The sequence below is a fragment of the Helobdella robusta genome (assembly GCF_000326865.2).
Source record: "Helobdella robusta unplaced genomic scaffold HELROscaffold_13, whole genome shotgun sequence".
Taxonomy (NCBI): Eukaryota; Metazoa; Annelida; class Clitellata; order Rhynchobdellida; family Glossiphoniidae; genus Helobdella; species Helobdella robusta.
The window spans coordinates 2,015,008-2,037,587 of NW_008703718.1; the positions used below are offsets into that span (position 1 = coordinate 2,015,008).

A 22,580-nucleotide genomic window follows, 5' to 3' on the forward strand; every position below is an offset into this window, starting at 1 on the left:
TGTGTGTGTGTGTGTGTGTGGTGTGTGTGTGTGTGTGTATTATTTAATACATGTGTACTTTTGTGTTCACGCGTTGTTTTTTAAAATTTTGTTTTCTGACGAACGAGCGTATAAATTTATTTCAAAGAGTTTACCATTGTGGCCAGACAATTTTCACAGAAGACATGCAAACAACGCTAACTAAGTGCGTTCAAACGTCCGAGGAATTAGACACAAACAAATAGAACTATAAACAAATATTCAAGTTTATATGATGCATCCGCACGGATTATATAAAAATAAACCTACACACGCACACCACACACACACACATAAACACACAAACACCCACATACATACACACACAGCGTTCACTGAGATAATAGCATTAATTACGGCATGTTAAATGCATACACTTGCCACCTCTCATATTACATTTTTATTTCCTATTTAAACAGCAGCATTGTCATATCAGTTTCGCCCTAACAGTAATTTTAGATCATTGAGATTTATTGTGGCACTCATTGCATTCATATATACATAGGTTTTTGCTGCTGCTGCTGCTGCTATAGCTACTACTACTATTACACTACTACTATTACTACTACTACTACTACTACTACTACTACTACTACTACTACTAGTAGTAGTAGTAGTAGTAGTAGTACTACTACTACTACTACTACTACTACTCCTACTACTACTACTACTACTACTACTACTACTACTACTACTACTACTACTACTACTACTACTACTACTCCTACTACTACTACTACTACTACTACTACTACTACTACTACTACTACTACTACTACTACTTCAACTACTATTACTTCAACTACTACTACTAATAATAATGTGTGTGTTTGTGTATATATTTAAACATCAATATTATAATACTTTACATAATTAAAAAAAAAATAAACCCATACCAACCCTGTTAAATTTCCTCCGTAAGAATTTGCATATCATCCCGTCTGAATATGTACTGTAAATGTACACCAACTTTTCTATGCAATCACTCGATTATTAATAAGGACGCATTGGCAGATTTTTTGCATGTCTGCCGGCACTACAGTTACGTTATTTTTTATATGAGGCCCGCAGCAGCAAGCCAGCAGGCGATTATTTCATTTCAATGAATTATTTAATTCAATTTTTATCATTTTTTTGGCTGACGATATAATATTCTTTAATCCTTTTCTCCATACCATTTTATCTATCTTTTATTTGGATAAAATTATTGTGAAAAGGTTTTCCATACTAATTATTCTACATTTTATTTCTTTGGATGAATTAATTTTGTCAATTGTTTTCTTTATCATTCAATTATTCTTAAAATTATGAGATTTCATTTATTCAACGCCGATTGGCTATTGCATTTAAAACTGGTTATAAAGTCAGGAAAGACTGTTATCATCAACATCCTAATCATCGTTGTAATTTGCGTCTGATTTTGATTTTGTTTTTTTCTGAGATGCATAAACAAAATTTGTAACGAAATTATTTTAATTTTGAAAAAACTAAGCATGTTGTTGTCCGTCGTCACTCAAATGAATGGATTGGACAAAATTCAATCTATCAATTAATATTATATATAGGTGTGCAAAAAATTTGAGTATTTTATAATTAAAACGTTTTGGTTAATAGCAAAACGTGCATGTAAAATTGGTGTATTTGTGTGTTTGGGCGTTTTTTGTGTTAATGTGTGTGTTTAAGTTGTGAACGTGTGCGTATGTTTGGATCTATGTGTAGGTACGTTTGCATGTGTGTTCGTGTGAATGCAGCGTGGCGACACCACACGACACCACTTCGCAGAAAGCTCACGTCGGCCGCGGTAATTGTGCCTGCAGTGATCGTAGCATGATAGCCACGTCGTTAAATGTCGATGTTCATACACGTTCACTGCCAGCAAGATATTCACGCTTTATTAGTCTAAATTTTATGACGTGGTTCTTGACAAACAAACAGGAGTCTGATCTTTTGTTGGTTTTGGCTGTTCATTGTTGTTGAGCGTGTGTTTGCACTTTTGATTTTTGTTCAAATAATAATAATAATGTCATTTTATATAACGCCATGGCAAGCGACTGAGGCGCATGGTTGTTTGTTCAATTGTTTGTACGTTGAAATTGTTTAAGTAGCTTATTTTATTAAACGAAACCAATTTCGACCTAAATCATACTTTTCGGTACACTTTTCACCAATTTAAACAAAGATCTTATTTTTAGGTTAGTATATTTTAAAATAATTTTAAGCCATTTTACAATTTTGTGACATATGAAACAGAATTTCCAACAAAAGTACTTGCCTCCTCTTTTGGCGAATATTCCATAATTACAGAAACTTATGTTAACGCGATTAATTGTAGTATATCATCAAATATAAAAATAACATTTCTTAAACAAAATTAATTCGAAATAAAATTAATTTGCTCTCAATGAAATAAAATTTTAAAAATGTTACTAAATGTTCTAAAACATCGTCATAATAACTTCATATGAGATTCGGCTTGTGATGAACTAAGCAAAATCTATAGAAGTGTTTTTCTGATAGAATAAAATGCGAGAAATATAAAGAGTTTTCAATAAACTCTTAAAAGCCATAAAAATTTGCGCAATAACTTGAACAGCGGGAAAAATATTAAGCTGGTTGATTGTTTGTGGAAGCGCACTAAGTGTTTTTTAATTCTTTCCTTCGGCTTTTGCTGTCCTCGTCCAGCCGGTTCACTGTTGCAAACGTCGGTTAAAATAATTAAGGCCTAATTTGAAAAGACATGAACAAAGGAAGTGTGAACTCATAAATATAAATGAAAACTTGCCAATGACAAAAATAATTCCTTAGTAATTCTTTTCATTTAAAATTTCGGATAAAAAAATGTTTCAATAAAGCCAAGTAAATAATGGAAACTCATTTTTTGTGTAGTAATTTTATTTCAATTTTTTCACGTTTCGATATTCTGCAACTAATGACAAAATTGTAACACCTTCATGATAATATGGGGTAAACTTTTTCATTTTGCTATTTTTTGTTCAACATTTTCAGTTCAGCTCATATTTTCATAGCAATTTTTTACGTCGGAAATGGCGATATATATATAAAACAATCTGTTCTGGGTTCTAGGTTGACTGCAAAAAAATGCAATTAATAATTAATTTAAACACAATTTTATTTTGCTGTTTTACAGATTACCTTAGCTGTAAGTACAACAGGGGTGCCAGTGTGCATGTGTATTAATTTCTATATTTTATCATTTAATGAAGAAAGAATATTTGTATTAGTTATAATTAAAAAATCAAATCTTGAACATTGTACTGGTACATATGTGTGTTTAGATTATGAACAAGTACTTGTGTGTGCAAAACAAATCGTAACAAAAATAATTTGAGTTCATTCAACTGAAGAATGCTTTTTCGTCGTTCTTGTGGGAACTTTTCTAAAAAAAATACAGCAATAATTTATGTAGATTTGAAAAAAAAATTATACAATTGTTTACAAAAGCATTGAAAAACAATATGAAGAACAGTAGTTAGGCACTTTGAGACATCTTAGCGATAGCCTACACCTCGTTATAACACAAATTGAATAATGCTTAGATAACGAATGAATGAATGAATGAATGAATGAATGAATGAATGAATGAATGAATGAATGAATGAATGAATGAATGAATGAATGAATGAATGAATGAATGAATGAATGAATGAATGAATGAATGAATGAATGAATGAATGAATGAATGAATGAATGAATGAATGAATGAATGAATGAATGGCAGCAAAGGTGAATGGAGGACAGCACACGTGGATAAGTAAATGAATCAAGGACAGCAATAAATTCTTCACAAACCTTTTTAAGCATGGTCTTAACTCTTCTGGCTACCTCCCCGTAGTCGACATCACCAGGGGCACCAGGGGGACCACGCGGCCCTTCAATGCCCCTCGGCCCTGGGTCACCTACAAATTTGTTTTATGGTGCAAAAATATTCTTTCATTTGTTTGCTTTGTTTTATTGAGTTGTTGTATATATTACATATTGATTTATTCCATTGTATCAATGTTGCTAGATAACGATGTTGTTATTTTTATTGTTTTATAAAACTTATTGTTAGTGTTGTGACGGTTACCGTTGTTATTGTTACGTGATGCGTTATGTTGATTTGCATCATTCTGTCGTGGAATCATAAAATTTGGCGTAGTGATTTTATGATAAGAGCAAGTCATCCTGCAAAACGTCATAAACAAGAAAAACCTTCCCATGCCAGTCGTGACGTTCCGTGGTAAATTTACGATTGCGCTCGTTTTTCAAGGCACTGTCGAAACATTTGCATTGGAGAGCGCTTAGGCTGTTTGCTCATTTGAATAACTTTTTTTAAATAATTCTTGCGGGTGTTTATGGCTGTAGAGAGCTTAATGGTGTGTGTGGACCTGCTAGGCTACTGCAGACAAATTTAATGTCCTCAAAAATTTCATCGCATTCATGCAAGTTTCAAGGTTTGCATAATTTATAAGCAGTGTCGGAGTCGAAGTTGGTTTTTTCATCTGACTCAGACATCCTGTTTATTGGACTATTAGTTTGTAGATGTGACAATACCCCATCCCCGCACTATGTTTTGCTTGTCATTATTTAGATGAAAATTTAAATAAATTTCGTGAACTACATTAACAGATGAAACAAAAGTTGAAATGCAAAAAAGGTTTGATTATTAGCTGTATGCTTAAATAATGCTAGAAAGAACTGGGATTGATGAAATTATGAAGACAATGAAGGATAATAAAGATAGCGTATATTATCGTGAAAGGAAATGATGATGGTGGTGATAAAGATGATAACAATGATTAAAATGTGAAATAAAATTGCAACACACGCCATAAAAACTGCACAGCTTTCGATGATGATTGCAAAAAAAACCCTAATGAACCCTGTTGTAAGAAGCAATAAAAACACTTAGGACAATAAAAAGGAAGATGCCGACAATTAGGACGACGACAATAACGAGGACGACAGTCACGATGAAGACAACGCCGATAACGATGTCAGACGTGCGCACATGGCAATTCAAACGTCACAATTTGCAAAACGAATCACGTGACAGATTGGAAAATTATTGCGGAGAAAAGAAGTACCTCAAATGAGCTGACGACAACTTAACTGAAGCGAAAGCGCAATCCATCATCAAAATTATGAAGAAAAAAGTCGTTGATAAAATTAATGTGGCATTAATGCTGGCGATCGTGGTGATGGTGATGGTGATGTTTGTGGTGATGGTGATGACGATGATGATATAGATATGGTGAAAATTAACAGGTAATGAGGATGCTGAGAAAATGATAATGCCGACGATGATAGCAACGATGATGACGACCAAAATAATCATCTCGATAACCAAGTCGATGTGAAAACATTGCCGTTGACAATTAGGCCTACATTTAAAACATTTATTGTGATAATGTTGAGAGAATTGCTTCAGTTAGTGCTACACACAACTTCGTCTAATTAGGAGATAAAAACGTAATGGGAATAAATAAGCGGAAACAAGTAGCACTGCTACCATGGCACAGTTGATGCATAAAAAACATTTGATGTACCCACAAGCGCTATTAATTGAACCCATGCACGATATTTTTTGTCAGCCATGCACAAATCCGCATCCCTGCGTTACTCTAACTCTTCTTTCTGTTTTTATTTTCATTATTTCACAGCTTTTTCACTACATATTTTTGCTGCTGTTGTTCATAACTAATGTGTAACCGTGAACTGGCAGAGTTTATTTCTAGTTGCTGAATACATATGCCAGCCTGGAAACAATTTTTTGTAATTTATGTTGCTATATATTTGGCATTCGTGTTTTTCTAGCCTCAAGATTTAGTGCCAGAAGTTCTCTCTTTTCATTTTCATTTATTTATTTTATTTTTCAATGATTAAATGCACGGGTATTATTTTTAATTGAAAATAATCTCATTAGAAACGGTAAATTTTTTGAATTAATGAATTGCAACTAATTATAAACGTTTGACAATCAATTTTCTGCTCATTGTTCCTTTAATTGGAATTGTTTTCTTGTTCATTAGCTACTTTTCTTATTAATGAAGTATAACTTTTATAACTGCAATTTCATTGTTGTCGTCAATGCTTTCGTTTTGAGACTATTGAAACTTGACGTGTTTGTTAATTTTAATAACGAAACTTTTGATTTCCGCCACCATGAATCAAGCCTCCAGTATCAAACAACGATTCATTCTATCATTTTTCAATTTTTTGCTTAAATTTTTCATTACATTTTTTCAATATTTCTAGAAAAAATATGTTTAAAAAAGTTTAAATTTTTTCCCAGAAATATTTAACTTTAAGGAAAAGAAGAAGATAAAATGAGATAAAAAGCTGCCGAGTTGTATTGGCTCTACGCTCGCGCTCGTACAAGGAAGCTTGCACACAATTTGCATTTTCTTTGAAATGGTTATTTCAAATGTACTACAATTTCCATTTTTAGAACTAAAAAAGTTTTGTAAAAAAAAAGTCGGATGATTTATTGTTAACTATTAAATTTAACTATTAATGTTTAGAAATTCCGTGATTTCATTGCACTGAATGCGATTTGTAAAGCATACAATATAATAAATGTAGAAACGAACAAATATAGAACGCAAGCAAACATGTACACATACAACAACTCAAACAAACAAACACATCAACACACCAGAAAATCAATAAATAACACAACCAACAAATAAACGTAATCAACAATAAAATCAATCAACAGTGCAACCATCAACAACCAACCAATAATAACCAAAAACAGAACTAACAACAACACAAACAACAACCAACATCAACACAGACAACAACAACCAACAACAGCAATACACACCTGTCAATCCTTGTGGCCCAAGAGGGCCAGGTTTTCCGGGCCTTCCCTCTCCCGGGGGACCAGGAGGACCCCTTAAATCTCTCACGATCTCATCCATTCTTTCTGTTTTCAAATGCAATATATACTATAAACTTATTTTATTTCAATTAAATATGAGGTAAATATTGAGTTTGATCAATAAGTTAATAAGTTAAAAAAATCAATAAAAATTTTTGTCCAACCTTCTAAAACTTTAAAGCATGCTTCTTTGATTTCTGATTTGGTAGGCGTCCTTCCCTGATATTGCATTGCAGTAGTTATAATTAAACACAAAATAGAGATTGTTATGAGTGTTTAAATATTTTGTTAGAAATAACCTTCGTTAATGCCATCACATGAAAATGCAGACAACAATATTTTCAACAAACACAAATTAAACATAATCAACCTTAGTAAAAAATAATTGCATTTGCAATGGTTTGAACAATGTCAATAAAATAATGAAGGCAAACACACTCAAGAAGCAGAACAGACACGTAAAGCCAAGATATACCTCGAGGCATAGAGCTTAAAATTACATTTAAAAAATCTCAGCGGTACTTTGTGTGTAAGCTCAATTGAATTTAATCATACGCCACTGCATTGTCCTGCAAGCATGCTGCTTGTAATTGCAGTTCTTTCGTCATTTTATGTCATCATAAGGCATAAATAAAAACGTTTGAACGACAATAAGCTTCTTACAAGAAGCGAAGGAACTCTTTACATGTTCGTTCGTCGGCAATAGAAGGACGTGACAAATTTATGGCGTTAAGAACATTTTAATGGACCGCTTTATGGTGGCGAGATTTTCAGAAATTTATTACATGCTCAGGTATTAAAAGAAAAATGAGAAAGTAAGACAAAATATATGAACTTATTTGAGACCTGCGACTGGTCAGTGTATATGTGTATGTGGGTTCGAGTCTCGGAAGGAGAATAATTATCAAACATTACCAAAATTATCACCAGAAGTTGAAAAACCACAAACTGTAAACTAAAAATCAAAGTTTGTGATAAATTGGATAGTGAAACAAACCGGTGGACCAGGATTTCCAGGTTGACCAGGAGGTCCATTCTTACCAGGGATGCCATCCCTACCTGCTGATCCTGGTGGTCCCGGTTGGCCTGCTTGTCCGGTCGCGCCTGGGTTTCCCGGCTGACCAGCAGCTCCCCTCGATCCTGGCTTCAAACCACCAAAAATATTATATTTAAATAATTACAAGTGGATATTTCAGGACAGATTTTGACGTGCTCACTCAATCAGAAAATTATTATTTAATAAGGTAAATAACAATTACAAAAATTAAAAAATAACTAGAAAAAAAACAAGTTTATGAAATGTTAAAAAAATTTAAAAAGTGTTCCAGCTACCTGTCCCTGCGAACCAGGAGGACCTTGTTCGCCGGCTGCACCCTGCGTTAATAAATGGAGCCGTGAAGGAAGATTAAAATTAAATTTATTACCACCATCATTATCGTATTTAATCAATTTCACTGCCTCCATTAGTTTGCCAATTTAGGAGGATTTTTTGTTTATAACACAACTGGAAAAGTTTAAAAACTTATAAATTGAGTGCAAGAGAGTGCTGTGATCCAAACAAAACTAATTATTGATTACTATTCGGCAATGTTCACCCACTTAAAATCGATGAAGAAGGATGAATGCCAGTTATCCAATCGGCCCATTATTTTAACATAGCCTAACCTAATCCCATTCCAATGTCATCAACAAGGTTTATTACTATTCCACAAACACAGTAGGCCCATTAAACATTAGGATGCATCACACACTTAGCAATCAATTCGCATATTTAGCACTTGAACCAAGAAACAACAGCACGCAACCGGCATTTAATATCTCGCATATAAAAATAATTTTTAAATATTGCATGCAGAATATAAAAAAATCTCACTGCAGGTCCCATGGGTCCCATGGGTCCGGGATTCCCTGGAGCTCCCTTCATGAGTTTCGAGAATCTCGTCGATATCGTGTCGTTCTCGTTGTTATTCAAAAATGACTGGCCGATTGAGGTTGGTGTGTTTTAAGCATTTATAAGGGTTAATATTTTCTTGACAATAAAACCTGTTCAAACTTTAAACATTCTTTTTACCGATAGAATTTTCAAAAACTTGATGAAATATATACTGAAGGAATTCAATCTACTTAAAAAATCATTCATAACTTCACAATTTTTTATAAAATGAACAACTGACTTACGATTAGTTGAGTAAGTTCGAAATTTGTCTGAAAATAATTATTTGGAAATTAATCTGTTATAAGAACGATTTATCGTTAACGAGATAATAAACGCCAATATAGCGTTGACAAAATGGCAAATATTAGTAATCTAACTGAAGATCCGGGAGGCCCTTGCTGTCCGGGATTGCCTGGGTTGCCTGGTTGACCCGGGTGTCCTGGTTGACCCTGAGAAAAATTTTTTTTACACAAACTAATTAAAATCATCATTTACTTTCTTTATAACTGAAAAAAGCATGTCATTACATGAAATATTGACGTATTTTGTAATAAATTAAAAAGTAAAAAAAACATTGTTTTACCGTGCTTTCATTAAACGTTACAAATTTCATTGTTGTTTAATATTTTCAACAGTTTCAATTATTTTTCAACGTGTTTGAACCTGAGTGCCGGGTCTTCCCTGGGGACCGAGTTTGCCTCTGTCTCCCGTTGGACCCTTCGGACCAGGGGGGCCTGTCTCGCCCGGCTTTCCCATAGGGCCCATATCTCCCTTTCATCATTAATGTTGTTTTAATAGTTGAGGGAAAAACATTTTTAAAGCATAAAAACACAAAAACTAACACTAAATCAAAAGGTCAATATTCAGGCAACTTACTTTTTCTCCTTTACTTCCGTGCTTTCCGTCCATGCCATCCTTTCCTGGCTCACCCTGCGTTGAAGTGAGCATTTTTTAAAACGTCACATGGACAATTGCTCATACAATTAAGCCACTGACTGACTAGATTCAAGGAAAATGTTTGATTAATTAAAAAATATATAAGAAAATATCATAAAACTTGTTCGCCAGGGGGTCCAGGCTCGCCAGTTTCACCCTAAAAAATTTTGTTCCGTAATGATCACATGAAATTTTAAAAATTCATTCAAATCATTCACTCCATTCTTTATTTCGTTTTTTAAAATGCTGTAACAAATAAAATAATTGATTGAGTTAATAAAAAATAACAAGAAAACCCAATATGATCAATGAGCAAGTGAGTATTTAAAAACGAATGTTTGGAATTCACATAAATTGAACATAATTCATTAAATTTGTATCCAAAACTGATGCTACAGAATTTATTTCGATCTAAATTTATTCAAAATAGTTATCAAATCAAACTTTAAATATAACCGCAAAAAATAATTTACAAGACTTCGATAAATTTGCCACAAAACTGATTCAAGTTTCACCAAGTTTGTTCAACTATAAAAAACGGAAAAGTTCTTGAATGCTAAATCTAAAGAGTAGAAAATTACATTTAAAAAAGTATCAACCTACCCTGTCACCCGGATTGCCCGCTCTTCCAACAAGTCCCTCTGGTCCTGGCTCCCCTTTTAATCCCGGGATGGTTTTTACCAAGTTTTTCAGTTCCTGGATTACGATGGTGGTGGTGATGGTGGATGAGCGTGGTGGCAACGATGATAACATTTATGACTATGTTGAGATTGTAGACAATGATGGAGATGATGATAAATTATGTTAACTATGATGATAAAATATATCTAACTTGTTGGAAAGTTTTGTCCAATTTTCCGGAGAGTGATACCCCCTGGCCTGGTGGACCCTAAATAATGATGATGATGATGATGATGATGATGATGAAGAAGAAGAAGACGACGACGACGACTATAATGATGATGATGATTATGAGGAGGAGATTATGAGGAGAAAGAGAATGATAATGGGGATTACAATAACGATGATTACGATGGTGTTGAGGATGATGATGATGATGATGAGAATGATGAGAATTTTTTTCAAATAACTTGTTCTCCTTTCAGTCCAGAATCTCCTTTATCACCCTGAATGTTATAATCATATTATCTTAATGATACTGTTATCATCATGTTATCATCATCATATTATTTATTATCTTATTGTCGTCACCTACTATACTTATTTTTAGGTAGGTAGGTACTGTTATCAATAGATATCATTTACATGATAAATGACATAAAATAAAAAAAAAACCATTGAACAGAATTTACTTTTTTTAAATAAACATACATTAATTCTTTATTATAAAACGTTAGGTATAACTTTTTAAGATTTATCAATAAAAAGTTATATAAACTGATGTGTTTAACGTGTGTGAGTCAATTAAAATAACAAAAACGTTAATAAGTTAACCTTAAAGCCTTTGGAACCTTTCAACTTCTCAAGTTGATCTTCTTCTATCACAGCCGCAGCCTTCGGTTTCAATTTCAAATAGCAAATTATGACAAACAATGCTACAATTTTTATTAAACAAAAATTGTCTCCAAGAGAAATGCCATCAAAACATTTCTTAACACGTTGGTTAACATTAAATTATTTATCCTTCAAGTGCCTATCACAATAAAAACAATTTATAACTTTAACACGTTGGTTAACATTAAATTATTTATCCTTCAAGTGCCTATCACAATAAAAACAATTTATAACTTTAAGATAGATTATTTTTTAGAAATGATTAAAAATATATAAATAAAAAAAAGGAAAATAATCTCACGCCTGGCGGTCCCTGTATGCCCTTATCTCCCTGAAAACAAACATTTTAGCGTTAGTAGTATACATGATGGTGCGGTTGAAATGACTCTTAAAACACTATTGATCATCGCTACAACAAGCATGGTTTTGCTTTTAATTTAATTTACTTTTGCTTTATAACATCAAGCCAAGCTTATTTTTGCAATTTTATTCTTACTTTTAGATAGTTTTATACTTTTTTCTCCTATATTTCCCGTAATTTTGATTATGTATTTTACTTTTTAAATTAGTATTCTTAGTAAAAAAGAGTAGAGTGGAAATGAAATGATACAATGAGATGATACAATGAGATGATACAATGAAATGATACAATGAAAAGATACAATGAAATGATACAATGAAATAATAAATTAAAATGATACAATGAAATGATACAATGAAATGATACAATCAATATTCATGTACCTTTTCTCCCTTGTAGCCCATCTGTCCTGGAACACCTGGATGGCCCTACGAATTTCATCAAATTGTTTCAGTTATTTTAATAAGAGCATCATACGCTGCATTCTGTCTTAATAGTAAATTACTTTCAGTAAAAAAACAATGTTCATTACGTCAAATTGTATAAAGACTGTTGTTTTCGACAAAGCAAAATTTTATTTGTGTATTAAAAAAATAATAACTAATAAATGGATAGAAAATTAAACTGGGCCAACCTGTGGGCCAACTGGACCTTGTGGACATTTAACAGTGCACTGACCACCACTTGTTTCGAACTGAAAAGAGAAAGAAGATTGAGTAGCTACATTACTATATTATTTAGCAAAATCAACAGTGAACCTTTTGTTTTTCAAATGAAACACAATCCATTTTTGATTTTAAACAAAAGGCATTGTAACAAAAAATATTGAAAAAAATAAGTACTGTAATGGTTGGTTATGCACTTACTCCTGATGGCACCATGATGGAAATTGGAAGGATTGTCGTTGTCGTTGTTGTTGTCTTCAATTTAACAAAATTTACTAATTGTTAAGTTATTCTTTAAAAAAACATTTTTATTTCAAATTGAAAAAATATATTGAACTAAGATTAAAATCACAGAAATTTAAACGGCTAATGAATTATCACATCTATTAAAGACGCACAGTTGATGAGGCATAATCAATGCATCCATCCTTGCTCAACTTCGTGTCGCAGTGCATGAAAACAGACTGCAAGTCGATCTGTGAGACAAGGACATTTGAAACATCACCATGATATTAATTTTGTATAATATTTTTAGTTTAATTTAAATTAAAATTAAAATTTGATGTCACAACATTTTTCAACTTTACCGGTGCACTGTCTATTCCATCTTTCCACCCAACAAAGGTCATCGTGCCAGCAATGTTCAAAGAGTATTCCACGAGAGATGTGGTCAGTTTTATGCAGTCCATGTAGATCTCAATCTTCCCGGGTTCAAATATGATCTGCAGCCTCTGCCAGTTTTTCTCGTACAGCTGTTAGATTGAATAACGAAAAATATGTATTTATTCAAAAAATTTTTATTAAAAATTAAAAAAACTAATTTTCAGAAACGTGGTTTCAAATTGACCACGGCATATAATAAATCATTACATGCTTTGAACAGATGGGACATTGCAACACAATAATGAAAATGTTTAAACTATAAACAGAATATAAATTTCAAAACACAATTTCATACAAATTAATCACATTTACAAATAATGCACGTAATACAGAAACGTTTCAGAAAAAAATTAAAATCAATTTCAACGAACTCTACTACTGAGTGGTTCTTTATCGAACTCGACAGTCATGGGCTCTCCGTCAGCAGAGGGCACAGTGAGGTACATGGTCTGCCCCATGATGTCCAGGTGGATGGCGAACACCACGTCACCTGTTCGTCGGTGGTGGTTTTGATAGTATGAGGTAGTTGCTAATGACTATAACCGGTTGATTTTATTTTTGTTGTGCCATTCATTTTCCTTACTTTGATTTTTGTAGGAAAAAATTAAAGTTTTTATTGATGAAATAGAATTAAAATGGAAATTCTTTTATCCATGGTTATTGGATATTTTGATAAATAAAATAATTTCAAGTGTAATTTATTTTAAATACTATTATAGTTATTTAATGCTCAACTGTTGATTTCTCGTTTTATTAGATGTGACGTTAATGGTGCGCATAAAGTTTATCATGCTAAATTAAAATTTTTAACTGAACTTTAAGACGAAGCAACACAGTAAAATTCATTCAAAAACGAATTACTAATTAACAGAAAGACAACATTTTTACCATCTTTTTTCAAATATGTGAACATCATGAATTTTATAAACAAAATTAAACTGTGTACTTTTAAAAAAAGCAAGCCTAACATTTTCTCAAAATTAACAGAAGATAAAACGATTCGAACGCAAGTGAAACTTGAAATTCAATTTTCCACGGACCATCACAAGCGGAACAAATGAAACATTAATTCAAAACAATTCAAAAGTTTTAATAACTACCTTCTTCATTTTCCAGGTGAATCAAATCAAAAATTCTTTTCGGCAGACGACCGGTCAGTCGAAAGACGATGGTCAGAAGAAATTTTTCGGGTAGCGGGTCAGGGAAAACAGAGCTATTTTTGGATTTATTCACTATTATTTACCTTCAAATCAGCATTACATTGAGCCGTTATATCTTAAATATTACAGATCAATAATCTAATTTTAAATTTGCAAGATATCGTTCTAAGGGTATTAAAAAGATCTGTGTACCACACTGACAGACTAAAAAGTGAATGCCAAATACGTTAGAACAAATGAAATCACAAAAATACCAACATACTCAGACTCAATCTGGAAGTTGGCGTTCTTGGAGAAATGGTATGCAGTGGTCTGTTTAGAGATGCCCGTGATTGTTGTTGCTACGGAATCAGGATCGTTTAGGTTGAACTTTTCCAACAGGTTGTACGCTGAAAACAAATACAAATTTATACGAACATTTGACGTGTGCAAAAATGCGAATGTCATTTCTATATCCAAATTACAAAGGGCAATATTTCATGTAGAATTTTGATAGAAATAAAAAGTAGTTTTATATTTTACGAACCGATATTGAGAATCTCTAATTTTATTATTTTTTTAAAATAAAAATTAATATAAAAATGTTTAAATAACATGAGGAGATCGTCGGACAAGTGACATCATCACCGTCAGCAGATTGCAAGTATGTGGCTAGTAACAGGATTACTGAATGAAATTAATCGGGTGATTTTGTAGTATTTATTATTATTTTGATAATATTTTTATTAATATTGCGTAATAATTAAATTATTTATTTATTCGTTTATTTGTTTTTTAATTTATTAGTTAATTTATTTATTTGTGCTATTTGTTTAAGGACTATACCAACTTGTTACATAAGTGAAAAACGTGTTGAACGAATAAGCTGGCGATAAATCTTGAATGAAAATAATTTAAATTTTTAATAAAATTTTCATCGTTAGCACTTGGAAGTAAATAAATTTTATCATAAAGTAATAAAATAAATAACTTTAACAGAAATATTATAACAGCATTAAATAAAACTAACTCATTTTTTCAGTATTTTCGTAATAATTTCCGAAATTTCATAATATTATGCCGATATTTTTGCCGATATTTTTATAAATTAATTACAGTAAAAATTAGTAATTTACTAACACTGAAACACTTATTGTTACCTTAATTTGGTTTCATAAATGTAATGACGTTTCATTAATATGTACACAGATGTAGTAAGTAAGAAGTCACAAAAACAGGCATCCCTTTATTCATTAAAATACAAATGAGACAAAGATGATAAAGATAACGATGTGATGATAATAAGAGAGCATGATAGTGACAAGGATGAATATGATGACGACGACGATGATGTTGTTAATGATGATGCTGTAACAAGGACTAAATGTGTTCCAGATTTATCTGTCGACATCTTTTACAAACCCATTTGTTATATAAATATATAAATAGATATAAGTGTGTGTGTGCGTGTGTATATGTGTTTGTGTGCGTGTGTGTGTTTATAGTAGTATAGTGCGACATGGGACACGTGTGTAAACATGCGACGACGAATTTTAGCAGTTAAAACAAGTACGATTTGAATAAGAGCAACAAGTTTTAAAATAACAAAATGGTGTTAAAAACAATAAAGAGGATGGAAGATGAGTTTTGTGTGCGTGTGAAACTCTTGATTACAATGATGTATGTATGAGTATTTATTCTTCATTTGTGTGCATGTCGATTTATTTGCATGACCTTGTCTATACGCACAACATGACTTTAAAACAGTTTGTATGCAATAACTCTGTTTAATACATTTTTATGTGCATGCATCTAAATTTTAGTATATGAAACATCGGTTGAACAAGTATTAACAACACAAATAAACTTGCACTGTAACCTGTGGTTGGGTAGGTGCTACAAAACGATTGAAGTTACTCCAGACTTAAGTTTGCTTTGAGAGAAATAATTCACAACTTGAATTTACAACAGAGATAAAGTTAATGATAGTAATGAAGTTGATTAATCGTGCTACAAAATGTTTTAAAATTAGATTTAATTGTTCTATCCAGTGCATGAAGCGGTGAAGCATCGCGAATGCTAACAACGTTTTGAGGACCACATGTTTTTTGCAAAATTCTTTCGCTTTTTTTACTTTTATTCGTAAACACTGCCTTATGATTTCTTCACTTATACTCTTATACTTTACTTTTTTGTACTAAATATATGCTTATGCTATTAAGATAGGATGCTGCATTACTTTTTTTATTACATTGTCATTAAGCTATTATTATCATTATATTCGTTTCACGCTGGGTTCTATCCACCCTAGCAAAGCCTCGTCTTGTAAAAATCTAAAATCACTAAACAGTAATCTACAATTGACTGACAACTTGATAATTGTTTTGAATGAATTTAAATGCATGCAGGTTATGTTGATTTGTAATTACAACATCTTTGTACAACCTGCTCACATGGGCTTATCTTCAGATGTAAACAAACAACAGTACACAAAAAACTTTAACAGCACCGTACCGCATGTTTTTAAAGTTGAAAAGATAAGTTAAAGGAAGTTGAACGATGGATCTTCTGCCTAAAACACGTCGTGAATTCAGCAGTTCATCGTACTGGGAGACCTTCTTCAAAAGAAGAGGAAATAAAGCTTTTGAATGGTTTTATAACATTTTTTCTTTATTTTGTTTTATTTTCAGTAAAAAAATTTAATATATCTGACGATGTTTTTGTGCTGACTGCTGATCTGAAGATTTGATTAAGATTGATATTGATCCACAGATCTTTGTTAATAATGCTGATTTGATGATGCTGGTGTGATTGCCTATCTAGTATCTCTCTCTCTTTGATATAGTGTCAAACAAGGAATCAGTTCCATCTTTCTATTACTGCCAGACTTTAATACTGAAACTAACATTTGCCTGTTGATCGCCACTTAATGACTCAAGTTACCAAACGTACTTGTCACATACATGATGATCGATCTTCTTGAGCGTGAGGACTGCTTATTTAAATTTTAAATCAGCTGTTGCATCCCATGTGCAGTATTGAACTGGGCTCTTACTACATTACAACAATGACTACCTCCTAGATTATGGAGTCCATTCTTAAAGATAAGAACATGCAGCTTTGCATTGGCATGCCCACTGATGAATTAATTAGGTGAATTAGAATTAATTATATTGTATTTTAAAAAGTTTATGTTCGAATATTCAATATTCAAACATTAACTTTTTTGAAAATAATACAATCAATAAACATATTCAATGTTTATTTATTTATTTTATTTATTTGTTAACAATCGAGCAAGACATGAAATCTCTAAAAGTCTAAATTTAAATGAAATGGATACAACTGATTGTCTAATTTGACGCAAAAAGTTGATGGCAAAGAAAACAACATCCTACCTCAGGAAACTGGGTCTTTGGACGCTAAACGAAGATTATTTGATATTTATTTATTTATTTATATTGAAAACAGTTCATATTATTAAATCTACCAATGAACTTATTTTTTTAAAAAATAAATGATGTTTTCTTTAGGTATGGAGAATATTCAACATTTTGTGGCTTACTGGCCAAGTACATCAAACTGACAGATGAGATATTGATCCCTGGCTGTGGCAACTCTGAGATGGGTTCTCAGATGTTTGACATCGGCTACAAGAACATTACAAGCATTGACATCAGCTCCAATGTTATAAACCAGATGACCCAAAAAAATATCAAATCTAGACCGGACTTAAAGTTTTTGGAAATGGATTTATTCAATGTTGGTGATGTATTTTTTTATCTTGTTGAAATGTTTTTAATTCTTATTAGTCATAATTTTCCATTTCCATAATTTTTAACATTTCAGACGTCATTCAATGATAACGAGTTCAATGTCATATTGGATAAAGGAACATTGGATGCAGTGTATTCAGAGGACACAGAAGAGAACAGACTGAAGGTTGATAACATGTTCAAAGAAATTGTGAGGTTGTTGAGATTGGGCGGTAGGTACATATGCATCTCGCTGGCTCAACAATTCATTGCTGAAAAGATTATCAAATATTTTAGCAATGAGTAAGTTGCATTGGTACCTTTATAACAATTTGTATGATTTTAGTTCTTTACAGATGATATCACCTTATTTCGTTATCATTTTATTTCATAATTTTTTCAATAGAATAATGCGACATTGGTATTTTTATTTTATAATTTAATATAATTTAACTTCAACACAGAGGTTGGCTGACAAGAGTTTGTTTGGCACAGAAAGATGAGGAGGATGACAGCTCTAGTGATAAGAATGAAGATGATAAGAAATTATTCAACATGCCAATCTTTATGTTTGTTCTCACCAAGTTTAAAAAACTACCAAACTCAAAACCTGTAAGTGTACTTTTTTTTTCTTTTTAAAATAGTTACCAAAAATTTTCAAGCATAAAATTTTGTAGTGGCATTTTTGGGCATTATCATGTCATGTGTTTCATTTTCTGTAATATCATATTTTTCCCTAATTAATTTTTAGATTTTCGAAAGCAGTTTTTTTGAAAGCAAAATTGAGAGACACGACAGCGTATCAGATCTCCTTTCAGCAATAACAGATCTACAGAACTATGCTCTTGTGAAGCAAAATTTAAGACAGGGGTGAGACATTCATTTATCTTGCCATCTCTTCATTTTATTTTGGTTCAGAGATCTGTCTTAGAATTGTATTACCTTTTATTGTTCATCTTATAAAACAGCTCAACTTTAAAAAATCGTTTTGTTGTGCACATACAGGAAAACATTGGAAGACCAGTTGTGTGTGACGCTGTACAATTCCTCGTTATCATCACCCCGATACACCATTTATGTGGTGGATGGCCGAGGTAACAGGAAGTTTGCTATCTTCATTGTCCCTCAAGGAAGGTGGTTCATTGCTAAGTTCACGGAATTTATGATTCTTTTAATAATTTTTATGCATTTTTTAGTAATTAGATTTGCAGAAAGTTTACTTAATTGTAGTGTTTTATTCATTTATATTTAAATGTATCATTTTTCAATTTCCACTTATTTATATTTCTAACATTATCTGACTGAAAGAGAAACCGAATGGATGTTCTCGACATATGAAGGACGAAAGCAGCTGCACAAAAGTTGCAATTATGAGAGGCTTCTAATTGTCCTACTCAATAGGTTTCATGAATATCCATCACTGGACCTCGTTAAGAAGGAGTTATCTTCGAAAGTGCTCCAATTGGCTCCTCCAAATGTTGATAAGCAGGTCAACTAGTTCGATTTTCATTCAGTTTTTTACTATGATTATGTTTTAAAGTTGACTCATTACAAACGATTTTGTAGTTTATTACTGTACATCAAACCTGAAAAAGTACACTCAAATATTCGCGAACCTTAATCAATGCAGATTCGTTTCTTAAGATTTTTTATAACTGACTACAAAAATTAAAGTTTATCAAAACCTGCATCCTAGCAACTGCATTGCAAGTCACTCAAGCAGTATTTTACAACAACAAAAACAACAAAACACAATTCAACCTCACAGAGTCCTTTCTTGACACTTGGCGAGTCAGTCAGCGTTCGTTCGAAGCAGTACGAAGGTCGAAGTGAGTTGAGTGGAGGATTCGTCGTGGAAGATGTACAGATTGATAACAAGTTGTTCAGGAGGTTGATCTTCTACAACAGACCGGAGGTTGTCCAGTCGGAAGTTCTTCTTAAGAAAGGTTGCTAGTGAAGATATGGTGGAGAGGATGGATGGTGCATGGTGTTGTGAAGGTGATGTTGGTACATGATGGTGGTGATTTTGATAGTGCTGATGATTATGAAGATGATCATGATCATATTAATAATCAGACATGTTTCTTTTAATTCCCTCTTCCATTTTAGTCGTAAAAAGAAGCAAGAAGAAGCACCAGAAGCCGGTGGAGTCATATGAGGTCGACCACGCACACATGACATGCAGTTACTACCCATCTGTTATTGCTGGCCTCCTCTTTGTACAGGACTTTCTTAACAAATTAGGTTCATGATTTTGCTTAGATGCTTAATGTCTTAATGTTACTTCGTGACTCATAAATGTAAGTTATTAATTGCTTTACTGACTGATCAATAAGTTTTTTGGTTAATTGCTTAATTAGTTGGTTTACTAGTTATTTAGTTTTTTACCTATTTGATTAATAATGTGATTAATATTAATTGATGGAATGATTCATAAGCCCACCGCTTATAACTGTGGTTGCGTAAGGATGGGCGTCCTGCGTAAAAACTAGCCAAAAATAATACTTATGATGACGGAAATAACAATGGCCCTCAGTATCCGGCAGAAGAGGGTGCGAAGAATCTCCGGAGACCCAGTCCATGGGGTTGTGGTGCAAGGCCCTGTGGATGGTCTGGCTACTGGCACCCCACTCTATAGTGTGGCGGTGCAAGGCACTATAGATGGAAGGACTACTTGTAGACCAAGGGGTTGGAGGTTTGGTACTTTGAATGTAGGCACGTTGACACGAAGAAGTTTGGAAGTGGTGGAGGAGCTGCAGAGGAGAATGGTTGACGTGGCTGCATTACAGGAGATCAGATGGAAGGGTGAAGGTACAAGGTTTGTGGGGGCTAAAGGTGGAAGATATAAGTTGTGGTGGAAGGGGGATGATGGTACTGGAGGAGTTGGTGTGATGGTAAGAGAAGAGTTGGTGGAGAAGGTGTTGGAAGTGAGGCGGAGAAGCAATGGTGTAATTGTGGTGGTGATGGTGTTTGGAAAAGTAATAGTGAGGGTGATATCAGGATATGCTCCGCAACAAAGTAGGAAGGAAGAGGAGAAGGATAGGTTTTATGATGATGTTTCTGACGAGATTGGGCAAGCGGGGTTGAATGAGTTTGTGGTGTTGTTGGGTGATTTGAATGGTCATGTGGGGGCGGATGCAGACGGATATGAAGGTGTTCATGGGGGATGGGGATATGGTATACGGAATGAGGAAGGGCGTAGAGTGTTGGAGTTGGCGGATGCACATAGCATGGTGGTGGGGAATACTTGGTTCACAAGAGAACCAGCGCGATTGATTACTTATAGGTCAGGGGAACATAGATCGATGATAGACTATATATTGGTAAGGGCCAAACATAGGAAGTATGTGAAGAATGTGAAGGCGATACCTGGTATGTTGCAGCATAGTATGGTTATGATGGATGTGACATCAAAAGAAATGGGGAGGAGGAAGAAGGATAAGTTTGTGGCAAAGAGAAAGACATGGAAGTTGCAGGATGCAGAGGTGAGGAAGGCATTTGAAGTGAAGGTGGCTGAAAATTGGGAGAGTAGTAAGGATGGAGATGTTTGGGAGAGATACAGGGACTGTGTGTTGGCTACGGCAGATAAAGTCTGTGGATGGACGAAAGGAAAGTGTAGGCATGGTGAGACGTGGTGGTGGGATGAAGATATAAGAAGGGTTTTGGAGGTCAAGAAGGAGAGGTTTAGGGTATGGAGAAGGGACATGACGGAGGAAGCGGAGTTTGAGTATAGGAAGGCTAAGAAGGTTGCAAAACAGGCAGTGGCAACTGCAATGACGAAAGCATCAGATAGGTTAATGAAGGAAATGGAATCTGATGTGAGTTCGAGGAAAATGTTTAAAGTAGCAAAGCAGTCAATGAGGGATAGGAAAGATGTTATAGGGAATGGATGTGTTTGGGATGGATCTGGCAAGTTGTAAGGAGGAAAAAGCTCAGGTGTGGAAAGCTCATATGGAAAGGTTGATGAATGAAGAGAATGAGTGGGATGGAGATGTGGAATCCGCGGTCACACACAGACCTATAGAGAAGGTGACGATGGAGGAAATAGAGAAAGCAGTTAGAGAAATGAAACTAGGTAAGGCTACAGGGGTTTCGGAAGTGGCGGCAGAACATATAAAAGCGAGTGGGGTGATAGGAATTGAAGTTATGATGAGAATTGCTAACAGTATGTTTGATGATGAAGGTATACCTGAGGATTGGCGACACAGTGTGTTGGTGCCGTTGTATAAGGGCAAAGGAGATGTGAGAGATTGTGGGTCATATAGGGGTGTGAAATTACTAGAGCACGGAATGAAGGTAGTGGAGAGGGTGCTTGAGAGGAGGTTGAGAAGTATGGTGACAGTTAATGAAATGCAGTGTGGGTTTATGCCTGGTAGGGGAACGGTGGATACGTTGTTCATGGTGAGAATGTTGCAGGAGAATTATAGAAAGAAGAAACGAAGATTGTACATGTGTTTTGTGGATCTAGAAAAGGCTTTTGATCGAGTACCGAGGAAAGTCATTGAATGGGCGTTGAGGAAGAAAGGAGTGAATGAGAGACTTGTTAAAGCTGTGATGCAGCTGTATGAAGGGGCAAAGACAAAGGTGAGGGTTGGAAGGGGGATGTCGGACGCTTTTAGTGTTAAGATAGGAGTGCATCAAGGATCAGTGTTATCACCGTTTCTGTTTGCAATTGTGATGGATGTTGTGTGTGGAAACATAATGGA

At 33.7% G+C, this 22,580-nt stretch overlaps 2 protein-coding genes across 2 annotated transcripts in view; one reads left to right on the top strand and one right to left on the bottom strand.

Annotated features, from left to right (window-relative positions):
- Positions 1-2,892: 2,892 nt before the first annotated feature.
- HELRODRAFT_190472 (hypothetical protein) lies at positions 2,893-15,273 on the bottom strand. The gene is made up of 28 exons (XM_009014210.1): positions 15,150-15,273; positions 14,970-15,017; positions 14,735-14,806; positions 14,403-14,529; positions 14,081-14,193; positions 13,352-13,470; positions 12,905-13,069; positions 12,716-12,793; positions 12,519-12,572; positions 12,287-12,346; positions 12,036-12,080; positions 11,593-11,622; positions 11,232-11,291; positions 10,868-10,903; positions 10,609-10,665; positions 10,380-10,472; positions 9,898-9,933; positions 9,717-9,770; positions 9,504-9,611; positions 9,218-9,289; positions 9,083-9,109; positions 8,778-8,882; positions 8,237-8,278; positions 7,902-8,048; positions 7,069-7,123; positions 6,848-6,949; positions 3,829-3,935; positions 2,893-3,415 (listed from the first exon to the last, which is right to left on the bottom strand). The coding sequence occupies exons 1-28, from the start codon at positions 15,151-15,153 to the stop codon at positions 3,374-3,376; spliced, it is 2,058 nt and encodes a 685-aa protein (XP_009012458.1). The 5' UTR covers positions 15,154-15,273; the 3' UTR covers positions 2,893-3,373.
- Positions 15,274-16,678: 1,405 nt separating this feature from the next.
- The window catches only part of HELRODRAFT_186734 (hypothetical protein), a gene marked incomplete at its 5' end in the record, with an annotated part of 6,838 nt that continues 936 nt past the window's right edge, over positions 16,679-22,580 (top strand). Inside the window, 9 exons of the mRNA XM_009014211.1 lie at positions 16,679-16,770; positions 17,653-17,881; positions 17,969-18,177; positions 18,339-18,486; positions 18,626-18,744; positions 18,880-19,008; positions 19,183-19,363; positions 19,643-19,820; positions 19,984-20,118. Coding sequence (XP_009012459.1) covers positions 16,679-16,770; positions 17,653-17,881; positions 17,969-18,177; positions 18,339-18,486; positions 18,626-18,744; positions 18,880-19,008; positions 19,183-19,363; positions 19,643-19,820; positions 19,984-20,118 — 1,420 coding nt within the window. The remainder of the gene's footprint in view (positions 16,771-17,652; positions 17,882-17,968; positions 18,178-18,338; positions 18,487-18,625; positions 18,745-18,879; positions 19,009-19,182; positions 19,364-19,642; positions 19,821-19,983; positions 20,119-22,580) is intronic.

Coding starts and splice junctions, on each gene's coding strand:
- HELRODRAFT_190472 (XM_009014210.1), bottom strand. Junction 12,794..12,904: donor ATGGAATAGACAGTGCACCG/GTAAAGTTGAAA, acceptor CTTGTCTCACAG/ATCGACTTGCAGTCTGTTTT. Junction 9,110..9,217: donor AAGGGCCTCCCGGATCTTCA/GTTAGATTACTA, acceptor AATTATTTTCAG/ACAAATTTCGAACTTACTCA.